This window comes from Nycticebus coucang, chromosome 23, assembly GCF_027406575.1.
Source record: "Nycticebus coucang isolate mNycCou1 chromosome 23, mNycCou1.pri, whole genome shotgun sequence".
NCBI classification, from domain to species: domain Eukaryota; kingdom Metazoa; phylum Chordata; class Mammalia; order Primates; family Lorisidae; genus Nycticebus; species Nycticebus coucang.
This window is the reverse complement of record NC_069802.1, coordinates 21,113,808-21,126,601: the sequence shown is the minus strand read 5'-3', so window position 1 is coordinate 21,126,601 and position 12,794 is coordinate 21,113,808. Positions and strand designations below refer to the sequence as shown.

At 35.8% G+C, this 12,794-nt stretch overlaps 1 protein-coding gene across 4 annotated transcripts in view; it reads left to right on the top strand.

Annotated features, from left to right (window-relative positions):
• Positions 1-12,794, top strand: part of PCDH7 (protocadherin 7) — a 422,039-nt gene that overhangs the window by 185,466 nt on the left and 223,779 nt on the right. For 2 of the 4 annotated variants that reach the window (XM_053577815.1, XM_053577817.1), the window contains exon 2: positions 11,171-11,363. In XM_053577815.1, coding sequence (XP_053433790.1) covers positions 11,171-11,363 — 193 coding nt within the window. Of the gene's footprint in view, positions 1-11,170; positions 11,388-12,794 lie in introns of all 4 variants that reach the window. The other 2 variants (XM_053577814.1, XM_053577816.1) reach the window with 1 other exon arrangement.

Genomic DNA, 12,794 nt, shown 5'->3' with positions numbered 1-12,794 from the left:
GGGAGTTTTAATTCACTGATTCAAATGTCCCAACATATTTTGTTTCAATATCCTTTCATTGGCTATTGATTTGAAAGAAAGGCATTTTCCAGTATGGAGACAACTTGAGAAGTTAGCAAATAAAACATGACCCCCCAAAGTTTAAAGACCCAATCAAAGTTTGTTCATGGTTTCTGCCAGGTGTAATACAACTAATGCACTATGAGATCTTAGATAGGTTTATTCAATAGCCACTGACACTGGCTGAGAATGTTTGCAGGTTAATCAGTTCTCGTTCATTTGCAAGGGAAGATCTCTGTGTCTTAGAGAGCTCCTGTTTAAAAATGAAATGCAGCGCTCTTTATAACCCTGCAGTGTTCTGCTCCATGCCTGTTTCGCTGCTTTATGACTGACAAAGAGAGTCATTAGAAGGCTGTTTGATGGACATAACTAAGTGAATTGGAAAAAATAAAAAAGGCTTTTCAGCCCATTCAGAAATAATTGATGTGACTGAGACAGCTGTATGTGAGCTCCAGATAAGGAGATGATTGATGGAGAAACTACTGAAGCTAAAAGGAAGGTGCAGATTTAAAGTTCCCAATAAAGTTGTCTGTAAGACACAGAGCAGGGTTCAGTATGGAAAGAGATTTAACCTGAGGTTCTTTTCAAAAGATGGCACCCTCAGGGTCCTATCTTCTTGCAAATAAAATTCCCATAAAGTAGTGTCACTAGGTTATAAAAAATGGACTCTAAGGGGAAAGTGTCTGCACTCTTTGCCTTGTGCTGTATTTTCTCTAATATTGTGAGTATTCTGTATAGTATGATAGTCTTAACATTTAGCTTATTTTCTTTTTCCTTTTCTAAAATTCACCATGGCCCTATCAAAAAAAAAAATCACTTTTATTCTGTATGCTGTAACATAGAAGATTTTGCTGCTTAGATGAAAGCAAATATTTTAAGTATGTCTGATTATGGGACATCATATTTGTTTTTATAGTGTGATAGATGCCTTCGAATTATTCTAACAACTGAGAACAGGTAAAAAGAAAAGTTTTATTATTATTCATTTATTAGTGAAGATTCCTCTGGTCCCTTTTGTTTTTCTTGGAAACGATACATGAACTTTCAGATGGAAGTTTTTTTTTTTTTTAATAGGTAACACCTGGAAATGTTATACATATTTAGCAATAGTTGTATTATGAAAATAGAATAGATTAATAATGCATATTAATATTACATTAATATTAATATACTAATTTCAAAATTAACTTCTTTAAAGGTCTCCATTATAAAGAATACATGTTATTATATTAGAACTTTCAAAAGGGATGATGGTTATATGGCATTATAAAATTAGAAATATTAAAATGAATCTATAGGATAAAATAAAAAATAAGCCAGTTATTATTCTTGCAGTATCCTTGATGGTCTCTCAGGGGTATCCAGCCCGGGGTCCGTGGGCTGTGAGCAGATTATGTGAGAACGTTTTTGTTTCTCCGTGGTGGTGAATATGCACAGACCTTTTATTTTACTCATCAGCTTTGATGAGTGTTTGTGTGTTTAATGTGTCACCCCAGACAACTCTTCTTCCCACGTGGAGTAGAGAAGCCAAAAGGTTGGAAATCTCTGGTAGATATTTATTTTTATTTATTTATTTTTTAATTACAAAAGTTTTCTTATAAACAATTGAAAGCATTCAGAAATATGTAAAGTAAAAAATGTAAGTTTCTTAATTGGTGAGACCACCTCCGATGCATCTTACAAGGGTACATGTGGACTAAATGAAGAATATAAATGTCCCAACACAACAACCAAGAAAACGCCAGGAAGGCTGTGCCAAACAGCCTGATGAAAATATTTCAAATTGTACATAAAACCAGTGGATGAAAAATAACGTACTTTTTAGAAAATTATCTCAGCCCTCTAGTGAATTTGAAATGTATGGATTTAACTGTCCTTGAACCCTCTGGGTGAAAGCAGGATAGGATTTTGCTGCTAGTTTGGTTTAAATGCAGTAGAGCTTGTGAGACTTTTTAGGTAACCTGCAAACTGTTAGGCTACCTACCAAGATGGAGGTCTCTTACCTTAACCATCCTGGAGATGGAACTTTATAAAAAAGTATAATGAATCAAATCCTCACTCCATTTTTCCTTCATGAGGGTTTCACCCTTTTGTCATAATGCCATTAGAACACAAACCTTCCTTCTTGAATCCAGATATGTTCTAACACCTATGCTGACCTAAGTGGGCAGTCTATCTTTTGATCCCAAATTCATCAATGTGCAAGTTATAATAACATCGACTCATACCATCCCCCAGCACACCAACAGGAGAAGAGAGAGCATAGCAGGTAGATGGCATCTCCGTTAAAACCTTTTGCCTACTTTCCATGGGACCTCAACATTTCCAGTGAATAAAATTACATAAAGAGTGAAAAATGCTGGTTACCGTTGTGTTGTAAAGCAGGGTCAACTCTAAAGCATTTCCATTAGCTGGGGGGAGGTTGGACGTATATCCAGGGCTTCAGGAATTGGAGACTGTCTGGAGTTTGCTGCCTTTGACCATATTTGTAACACACCCTATTATGGTAACTCCTCATTTACTAACAACTTCTGAACATCTGAGTAGTTCCCATCACAGAGTATGTCCTCGAGCGGAAGTTTCCGATGTTTCATAATGGAGACAAAAAATAGATAAGAAATGCCCTTCTAAAATAATAGAGTAGAGAAATATTCATGCTCAATGAATGATTAGATTTAAATAGCTTTTGACAAATTTGGATGCTATTATACAGACATCTTTGCTGTATAGATATTTTGCATTTAGAATAATAAAAACAGTGGATTAATAGGAAAATTGGGTTTGACATTTTATATGGATTTTAGAAATTCTGTTTAGAAGCCTTGTGAACGACTGGGTCAATTGTATATTTTCTTAAAAAAAAAAAAAAGGAAAAAAACCCCACTAAAACATAATGGGAGACAGATCTAATTATATAGTTGTGGCCTGAGGTATACTACTTATTATAATATGTCTTTGAGGGAGCTTAAGGCTCTTTTTTTTTTTTTTTATAAATTATCTCATTAAATCACAGAGAATTTTAAATTAGTAAGGGGTGACTATTATTACCTCGATTTTACAGACCCCGAGCCTAAAACCTAATAACCAAAGATCAGCTAACTTGTCTGAGGTCACATAGGGAACCTAGAGAGGTTCTTGGAATAGACTCCTTTTCTTTTACTGATATTTCTTATTTATTTATTTATTTATTTGCAATTTTTGGTCAGGGCTGGGTTTGAACCCGCCACCTCTGGCATATGGGGCCGGCGCCCTACTCCTTTGAGTCACAAGCGCTGCCCTTACTGATATTTCTAATGTGCTTTCCCCCCTCATTAAACACACACCTCATACATATCATTCCGCAACAAGTTTTAAACTGTTTACTTTGCATTTGTAATCTTTTGAATTTTCATTTCTCTCTCAATTCTAGTTAGTTTACCTTCTCTGATCTCTGTCATTCTCTTCCTATCTCTTGTTGTTCACCATCTCTTTTTGTTTACATTTTCAATTATTTACCTTAAAACAAACCTTCAGTGTCAGTGAAGAAAGACAAAATATAGACAGATAAATAAAACTTGGTACTCAAATCTTTTTCTTTTCACTGTTACTCTATTTCTGTCTTTTTGTTTCGATTTTTAAAATTAGTAGTAAGTAACCACTTCCTCTGTTTCTCCCCAAAGCCATCTTCCCTTCTGTGGTCTAGGCTACAGTGGTGCCTGAGTGTAGAGATGTCAGACCCACAGTGAACAATTGGTGGATAAATCTCATGGGCTGGTGATACATTCTTCTTGATGTCTCTGGCGCTTTTGATCATAGTGGATTGTGTCTGTTTCAGGAAATGCTCTGCTGTTTTGACATCTGAGTTTCAAAAGTGACCTGCTTTTCCTTCCCACCTTTTGTTTTTTCAGTCCTTTGCTTCTGTCCTCAATGAGGAATCTGTAATAGGCCCTGCAATATATATAATCTATAAAGCTTCCTTCAGAGATCTTGACCCACAAGTCCCCTCCTTTGCAATGCTTGTCCTGAATTCCTAGGTAGGTTCCCACAGCATCGTTTTTATACATTTACTAGATTGGGAACTTGATCACATTGTAATTTGTCTGTTATATACCTATCAGGTTTGAGTTTGTTAAATATGTGGGATTGCTATTAGAAATCATTGAAACCCTGGGATATAATGAGCAGACGATAATTGCCAGGATAGTGAACTAATGAATCAATCAGATCAGCAAGAGGAGCAGGCTCTGGAGTGGTCTTGCTGTCCATTCTCAATGCTGTTACTCCCTGGCACCCTTACCTTTTACTGGGTAAATATTTCTCCAACCTTCATCCTTTCTTGGCATAATTTCTGCCTTCAACATTTCTTCTTCTCTTCTTCCATAAGGAATTGTCAGATCACATCTTCAAACTTACCCTTTAATTAGATCATTTGCTCACCCACATAAATTCTTTTGTCCATCTCTCTTGTTTATAATTCTCATACACCCCCACCCACAATTTTTGGAATAATTTTCTATAAGAGCTTTTCCTTCCAGTATTTATTCAAGTCTCTAGCATATCTTCACTCTTTCAAAGAGCTGGAAGATCGACCCTCTTCTTCAAGCTCTTTTGCTCTCTCTCTCCTCTCTCTTTTTATATATGCACCTTTTTGCATTTGCAGAACACAAAATATTTTTCATCTTAGATAGAAAAATACAAAGTTCAGATGCTTCAGTTTACTGAATCTCTTTATGACCATGCTTTTCAAAACTTGATTAATTTTCAATTATTATTATAACAGTTGTATATATTTATGGGGCACATATGATGTATGACCATGCTAGTAAGTCTCAGAATGAAACCAGGAGTTTACTGAGTCTCCAGGAGTCTCCCTGGAAACTGTTCTGAGCACTTCAGGAGCCAGCTGGCTTCTCCTACAGGTCAGCTTTCTTCCATCTTGACCCATGTTCTTCCAAACAGTAGGGTCTGTCCATCCTCTCTGTGCCTCTTCATCACGTAGGGAAATTTTTAAAACTACCCTTATCCAGGTTCTATCCTAAATTTTGATTCATTGGATTTAAGTTGGCACCAGGTACTGAGATTGCACTTTTTCATCAGTTCTCTCGGTGATACGAAGGCATATCTAGGTTTGAGAATCGTTATTTAAGCTTTTCTACTTCAGTATACCAGTAAGTAACAAAGTGACAGTCACATATATAATGCACATTTATTCTCTGTCAGAAAGTCAACACACTGCTTTGCATTTTTGCTTTTGTCAGTCTTTCTGGAAGAAGTAAATAATATGAATTCTGTATCATAAATTCTGCTATAAAACCTGACCATCTTTTCAATAGACCCAACTGTTTTCCTGTCTCTCTCTCTCTCTGTCTCTACCTTTCTTTCCGTCTTTCTCCCCCTTCTCCATCTAACTCTATATGTCTGATACACTATTGGAATTAAATTTTAATTATTGCATCTATGGGGTATGGGAAACTTGCCCCTATAGTTAGCTGAAAGATCAACTCAAAATTAGGCAGATTAATAAGAGAAAGGTTTCCTTAGCATGCACATGCGGAGAATCACAAAGTGAATTCTCAGTGTCCCAGTGAGTTCCAGATATTTTTATAGCTTCTTTTCAGAGGGGAGGAAAAAATGAGGAATATACTGTATTTTGCTGTGTATAATGCACACGTTTTGCCCAAATTTTTGAGGGAAAAATAAGAACACATGTTAAATATGGGTAATACAGATCCCAAAAGATTTTCATTCTTTTATTTATGTTTGTGTTAAAAGTGAAACTCTAGAAATCAATAACAATATTTGTATGCACAATACAATAATCAGTTTTGTTGATCTTCTAAGAAATTGCAACAGAAGTGTTTTCTGCCAGCAAAAAGTGACTTTTTTTTTTTCGTAAACTTTAGGCTGGAGGTAGCAATTTAGCTGCTATTTTTTACAAAAATTATTAGAAAATCACAGGAAAAATGTCTGAATAGTTTTCATACAGTTGAAGTTTCAAGCTAACAGTTATTCACTATGCTAAAGAGCATGGAAATGGAGCTGCTTAGAGATACTTTGGACCTCCTCCCACAGAAAGCGTCATCAGGTAGTGGAGGCCACAGAAAGAAAAGTTTCTCCAGATGCCAAGGTGGAAAAAGGCTGCGTGCAGGAAACCTCCAAAGAGGCCAGAGGTGGAGCAGAAGATGAAGACCTGCCTTCTGGAGCACCAAACTCATAGCTGTGTTCTAAGATGATCCAACAGGAGGGTCAAAAGATTGCGTGAGTAAAAAACACTGACGGTTTCTCAGGGACACCTAAACAATGCTTTAACCATATAAAGAGAAAAAGTTTTGAGTATGAGGACGTGAGCAAAAGTTGGCCTTTAGGTATTAAGTTTTGTAACTTCATTCTTATGTTATTAATCTTCTAAAGATTTATAACTTTGAGCTGTCACACATCACAAACGTGGATGTAGTCCCACTCACAGGAGATGCGCTATTCAACAGAACTGTGAAGGTCAAGGAGCAGAGACCATGGCTGTGATAACCAGTGGGCACATATCACTGTTGTTCAAGCCTGATGTGCACATGAGACCAACATGCTACCTATGATCATCTTTAAAACAAAGAGTTTTCTAAAAGAAAAGATTCCAAGTGGAGTTATTGTCCAGATGCATGAAAAAGGATGGATGAGAAAAAGAAGGCCTGAGTATCTGGTTTAACAGATTCTGGTCAGGAAAACATGGAGGATTCCTTAAAAGAAAACAGCTTTGCTTGTTTTCTTTTGTTGTTGTTTGTTTTTGAGATAGAGTCATACTTTGGCACCCTCAGTACACTGCTGTGGCATCATAGCTCACAGCAACCTCGAACTCCTGGGCTCAAAAGTAACTGGGACTACAGGCACCCACCACAACGCTTCAGCCTCCCAAGTATCTGGGACTACAGGCACCCACCTAGGCTATTATTAGAAAGGAGGTCTCTCTCTGGCTCAGGCTGGTCTCAAACTCGTGAGTTCAAGCAACCCAGCCCCCTCCGTCTCCCAAAGTTCTAGGATTACAGGTGAGAACCAGGGTGCCTGAATAGCTTTGCTTGTTTTTGATCACTTCAAAGCCAGTGTTACACAAAGCACAAAAGCAATCACAGTGGACTTGAAACCCCAACATGCTGTGATACCCTGTGTGTTAACCAGCCACCTGCAACCTCTTGATAACACCAGTTAACAAGCCTTTCAGGCCCTAATGAAGGGAGAGTGGAGGGCGTGGATGTAGTCAGCTGGGAATGATTTAACACTTTCAAGCAGAATCAAGAAAGCATCTCATCACCCAGGTTTGTGATTAGATCCTAAGATTGTTGAAGGGTGTCAAGAAGGAAGTGGTTATGAAACCATTTAAAAAATGCGGCATCAGAAATGGTATAAACTCGGGAGGATGACATTTACCAGGATAAGGAAAGTGACTCTTCAGAAGACACTGGAATGTAGAAACTGGAAAAGACAATATGCCTGGTAGTGATAGTCACCAAGAGCTCTTGGCCTTAGGAGACATAAAATATCCCAACTTTGTTCCTGGTGCATGATATTTCTTATACCTTGTTTCCGTTCTTGTGTTTTATACTATTTGCTATCATAAAATTTCTTGTACGATAATGTGTTAAAAATGCTAACCTTCTTGTAAAATACCAAATACCTAAATATAAACAAATAAAATTTGGAGTTAAAAAATTAAAATAAGAGATATTTTTCCCTGAAAGTTTGGGTCAAACTGTACATGTGCGATATACTTAGAAGTGCATTTTACGTGGCAAAATATGGTAGGTAATTATGTTTAGGTACAATAAACGATTGCTAAGGAGGATGCACGGATGGGAAAACAGATTGACTTGTAAATGAGTCTCTTTGCAAATTAAATTAACCTGAGAGACAAGTATTAAATTTAAATGTTTTGGGCTAGGTCTGGTTGCATCCTTGATTTTCTTTCCTGCAACATACTGAGATAACACAGAGAGAGAGGAAGGAAAGCCAGTTGTCCCTTTATTTCTTTGGTCAGTTAGTCCAGTTTCTGCAGAGAGGGGAAGCCTCCTACAATGCTTTTTGATCTTGAAGGGCCTGTAATTTGAAATACTCTTTATACCCCAGAGTCGTATTTTGGGGTGTTATTTCCTGAGCTTCTTCTCATCAGTGGATTATCCTTCAGAACTTCAGATTCTGTACTAATTTGGTTCATTTTACCAACTTAGTTTGCCAGGAGAATTTTATTATTCAAAATCATCCAAATATATTTTAAGAAACAGTGAGATAATGTCTTATATTGAATTATAAAATTCTAATGGAATATTTTAAAAGATGAATAAAATGATATGGGGGTATATTAGGGTCCATTGGGTAATACATTTTATTTTGGCTTTTTATTGTAAAACACTATATGTTGTTATTCACGCAGGTTTTATTTCACATGGCAAAGCTTTGAAACAAAAGGGAATCATTGATGAATCTAAGTGTTTGTTAAAATATAAATAGACCTTAAGTATTTTAAAATTACAACGTTTTTCCTTCTAAAATAATTTATGAAGATTAAAACGTTCAAATAGGGTAGGAAATTAAAAAAAAAAACAAAATGCATAAATCCATAGCAGTCATTGTGTAATACATTCTAGGAAAATAATTACCTTATTTTTGACATTTTTCATCACAAACATCACCTGTAATGTGTCTCTATCTAGTCTGCCATTACTTTTGGTGGAATGGGTATGTAAGCGCAGATTCTGAGATTATCACCTTCATTCAAATGAATGCCAGCATCCTTTCTACTTTTATATCCAAATTAAGAACCATTTCTCATACTTTCTTATTTTCCTTTTTTCAGTTTATTAGTATAATTTGTGTATTTCTGTATTCATTGCGAGCTTGCTTCTCACGGTACCCATGACTGATTCAAAAGATGATTTGAAAGTCAATAAAATAGAATTAAGGAGAACATTTGACCCTTATGTGTCTTTTTATATGTCTCTATATATTTTTCAATCCATTGCTATGTCTTGAAGTGATAATATGTCTGCATGACCCTTCGAATTCTTGTCTGATTTCAACATTGTCATTAAAATTGCATTCTTCAGTCCAAGGGCCAAGTATCTTCTGCGTTCAAACAATGTGGTTTTAGGGGACTGTCAGTGCAGTCAATTAAGAGTGATAAATTAGTTAAAGAGTAAAGGAAGAAAATAAAATACGCACACACAAGATAAAGCGTGGTAAATACAACCCGATTTCTCCATTTATTTAAGTATAGAGTGAAATATCATAATCGTACTACTATAAAGAAATATGAAAATTCACAATGAACTAAGAAAGGTGTTTCCAGAGAGCTTGTTGTAAATTTTTGTCTGTGATGTCTATGCTATTTATTCTAGAAATATTTGTCATTGTTTTAAAACACTGCAGTTTAAATTCAGTGAAACATTCTAAAGTAGAGAGTGTTATTTAAGTGTTTTCCCTTTACAGTTAGACTCAGCCATTCTAAAAGTATACTATGGAAATAGAGTAGAAAAGATTTTATAGTTTGTACATATCAAATAAATGCACGAAGGGTCAGGGACTGGGTAACAAATACTAACAAGGTACAATATTTTCAGCCATCCTTCCATCGGTGACAAAATAAAGGGAAAATTTATGAAAGCATGTCTCTGTCTTTAGCAAAGCTGATCTATAAATTAGGGTGACGTGTCACAACTCCCCTCACTTCCCCATTCATAATAACTTACTATGCTCAGATAATCCTTAGTCTTTCTGAACTTCTGCTGATCTTGGTTGTGATTAGTGATCTGCACCATGAGCATTCAAGTTCTCAACGTGTAAATTCCACTGTGTCCAGCATCATTAATTTTATACATTGTGGTAGAAAGAGTTATAAGTTTATCGGTGGGACCACACCTACGGTGCATCTTACAAGGGTACGTGTGAAATTTACTAAGTGTAGACTATAAATGTCTTAACACAATAACTAAGAAAATGCTTAGTGAGAAGGCTATGTTAACCAGTTTGGTGAAAATATTTCAAATTGTATATAAAACCAGCACATTGTACCCCATGAGTGCATTGATGTACACAGCTATGATTTCATAAAAAAAGTACACTTGCTGCCACTTTCAAATTCATATAAAAGCTTACTAAGTACAACTATTGCCGAGAATAATCTCAGACTGACATTTACAGAGCATTTTTATATCAATTTTCAGAATTATTATTTGTATGTAGCACTGTCAATACATGACATTAGTTTGTTCCTCTAATGAGTTTATTGTTTGCTTTTTTTTTTCATTTTCTTTGGTGATTAATTAACATAATTTACCAATTCCATAGTAAACCTTCCATCTTTCCATTATCAGTGGAATAGTAAATTGTGGACTTCAATTGGACAAAGTTTTGTAGCACTTTTAAAACAAAAATTAAAAACTATCCTTGATTTTACATTTTTTAACAAACTATAAGCAATAATAGCACGTACAATTAACCTTTATAGTTTATTTTCCACACATTAATTAAGCAAACTTTTGCCTGTTATTTCAATAAGACCCTTACAATTTCAAGATCAGTAGGTAATATTTTTGTAGAAATAAAGCAATAATATATGTCAATTTCCTAGAACTGCATCGGAATTCCTATTTTTTTAGCTGTGTTTTTATTAGTTTAGGTCAACTGCCAACACATTCGATTTTAAAGCATTGTAACATACGGAAAAAATTATTTAAAAATGGAGTCTTCTTATAGTGGATTAGTCAGTATTTTTTTGCCTTCCCAAATTAACGACCCTTGTTTTTTCGAGTCTGTTTGTGACGAGCCTATTTGACATGAAGACTACAGAATAGGAAAAGGTTGAATATGTGGAACTAACATATGATATTTAAATGTATGTTTTAGTGAAACTGCTATTTTTATTCTCTCTCTCTCTCTGAAAGGAGATTTCCAGTTTGTCCATATAAAATCTAAGTTCTAGGTGTTGCTATAGGTAATACAGGGTTAACCAAGTAGATTTCAACCTATCTAACCATTTGGTATTGAATTCATGTCAGTAGCATTCATGTATGTAATTTATGTCTTTTTAAAAAATAAGCTCTTTTACAATCTTATATCGTAGTGACATTCAGAATCTTTTCTTTTACAGCCATTTCGTAGAGTGACGTTTTCTGTTGTGAGTCAGCCTCAGGACCCACATCAGGGGTCACTGCAGAGTTGCTATGACAGCGGGCTGGAGGAGTCAGAAACACCAAGCAGTAAGAGCTCATCAGGGCCGAGGCTGGGTGCCCTTCCACTCCCAGAGGACAACTATGAAAGGACCACGCCGGATGGCAGTGTTGGTGAGGCAGAGCATATGGAAAATGGTAGGGGCAAACACAACATCCACACACATAATCACGCTAGTGAGTCGTCATACGTAGACTCGCCAAGGTCAGTCTAAAATCAGACTAACGTAGCTGACACTAAAACGACTGAATCTTAAATAAGAAATATTTGCTAAAAGAAATGTCAAATAAAGGAACATAACGATAGGGATAAAATTTAACCCAAATTGCACCATCGCTTTAAAACAGGCTATTAGAAATAAACACACTCATAAACAAATCAGAGTAGGGGAAAAAAAAAAACCCAAAAAACTAAATAAGTGCACAATTCCTAAACGGTACAGCAACTGAGAAACTGATTATTTTGTTCTATTCATTTTTGTCATGCAACTGTTTCTTCAATTACCATGATCCAGTCTTAGTGGAAATGGCAGTGAACACACCTTGCTCCATTTTTTTATTTTCCTAGATATTTACAAAAACATTTTGAAGCCTCTCCTTTTGAGTGATCGCTGACTCAGTGTCGAAAGAGAACGGTACTATCTTGTTCTCCACAGTATACAATAAATATCATTCAAATTCCCCTCAAATTTAGATAGAAGGGTTTTCTCCTTTTTGTTTGAGAGACAGGAAGGACAACAAATCATAATATTTCATGTTCTCATCCTGTTGTGAGGCAGTCTTCATAATTACACCGATTGGCCCTATATACTTTTAAGTTACAAATTTAGATCAGAAATAACACTTGTAGAACTTTTCATATTTGTTTATGTTCCCTAAGATGATGTGGTGATATATTTTCTGGATCTCGGGTCATAAGTAACTGCCTGTGGAATAGGTTGATGTCAAATCATGGTAAGGAAAAATTCTTCCTCGTGTCATTATTCTTTCAAAGTTAAAAAGAGACAGGGCTATGCGGAGAGAAAGGAAGGGGCGTCACGTACATTTTGTCTCTAGAGAAAACTCAAAATTTATTTCTCTCACCTTCTCAACCCCCAAGTGAAATAAGACATTCTAACTTCCTGTCATAGACAAGCTTCTTTGGTGGTGATGAGCCAAGAGAGCATATTAATGCAGGAGAAAGACTGATTTTCTTCTGGACGTTTATTTACAAATATTAAAGTACAACATTGGAGAGTGATTTATCCTGAATGACCCCAAGTGAAGGAATTGCTAAACTAAATCATGCTAAATAATTATTTATCCACATTGTTATCAGGTGAGAAGATATAGTCTCCGAGACTGAGGACAGAGTCCCTCCCAATTCATTATCCAGAGCTAAACCGGCTTTTTGCCAGGTGGCTATCAAGGCAAGCTTATCTGTGCGTATGGGAGTGTGTGTTTTCATGGATGGGAGTCTGATGTATTTTCAAAGAGTCACATTTTTTTTTCAGTAACATGTGACTTGAATATAAAAGTTCAGTATGAATTGCAGTGCAGAGAAAT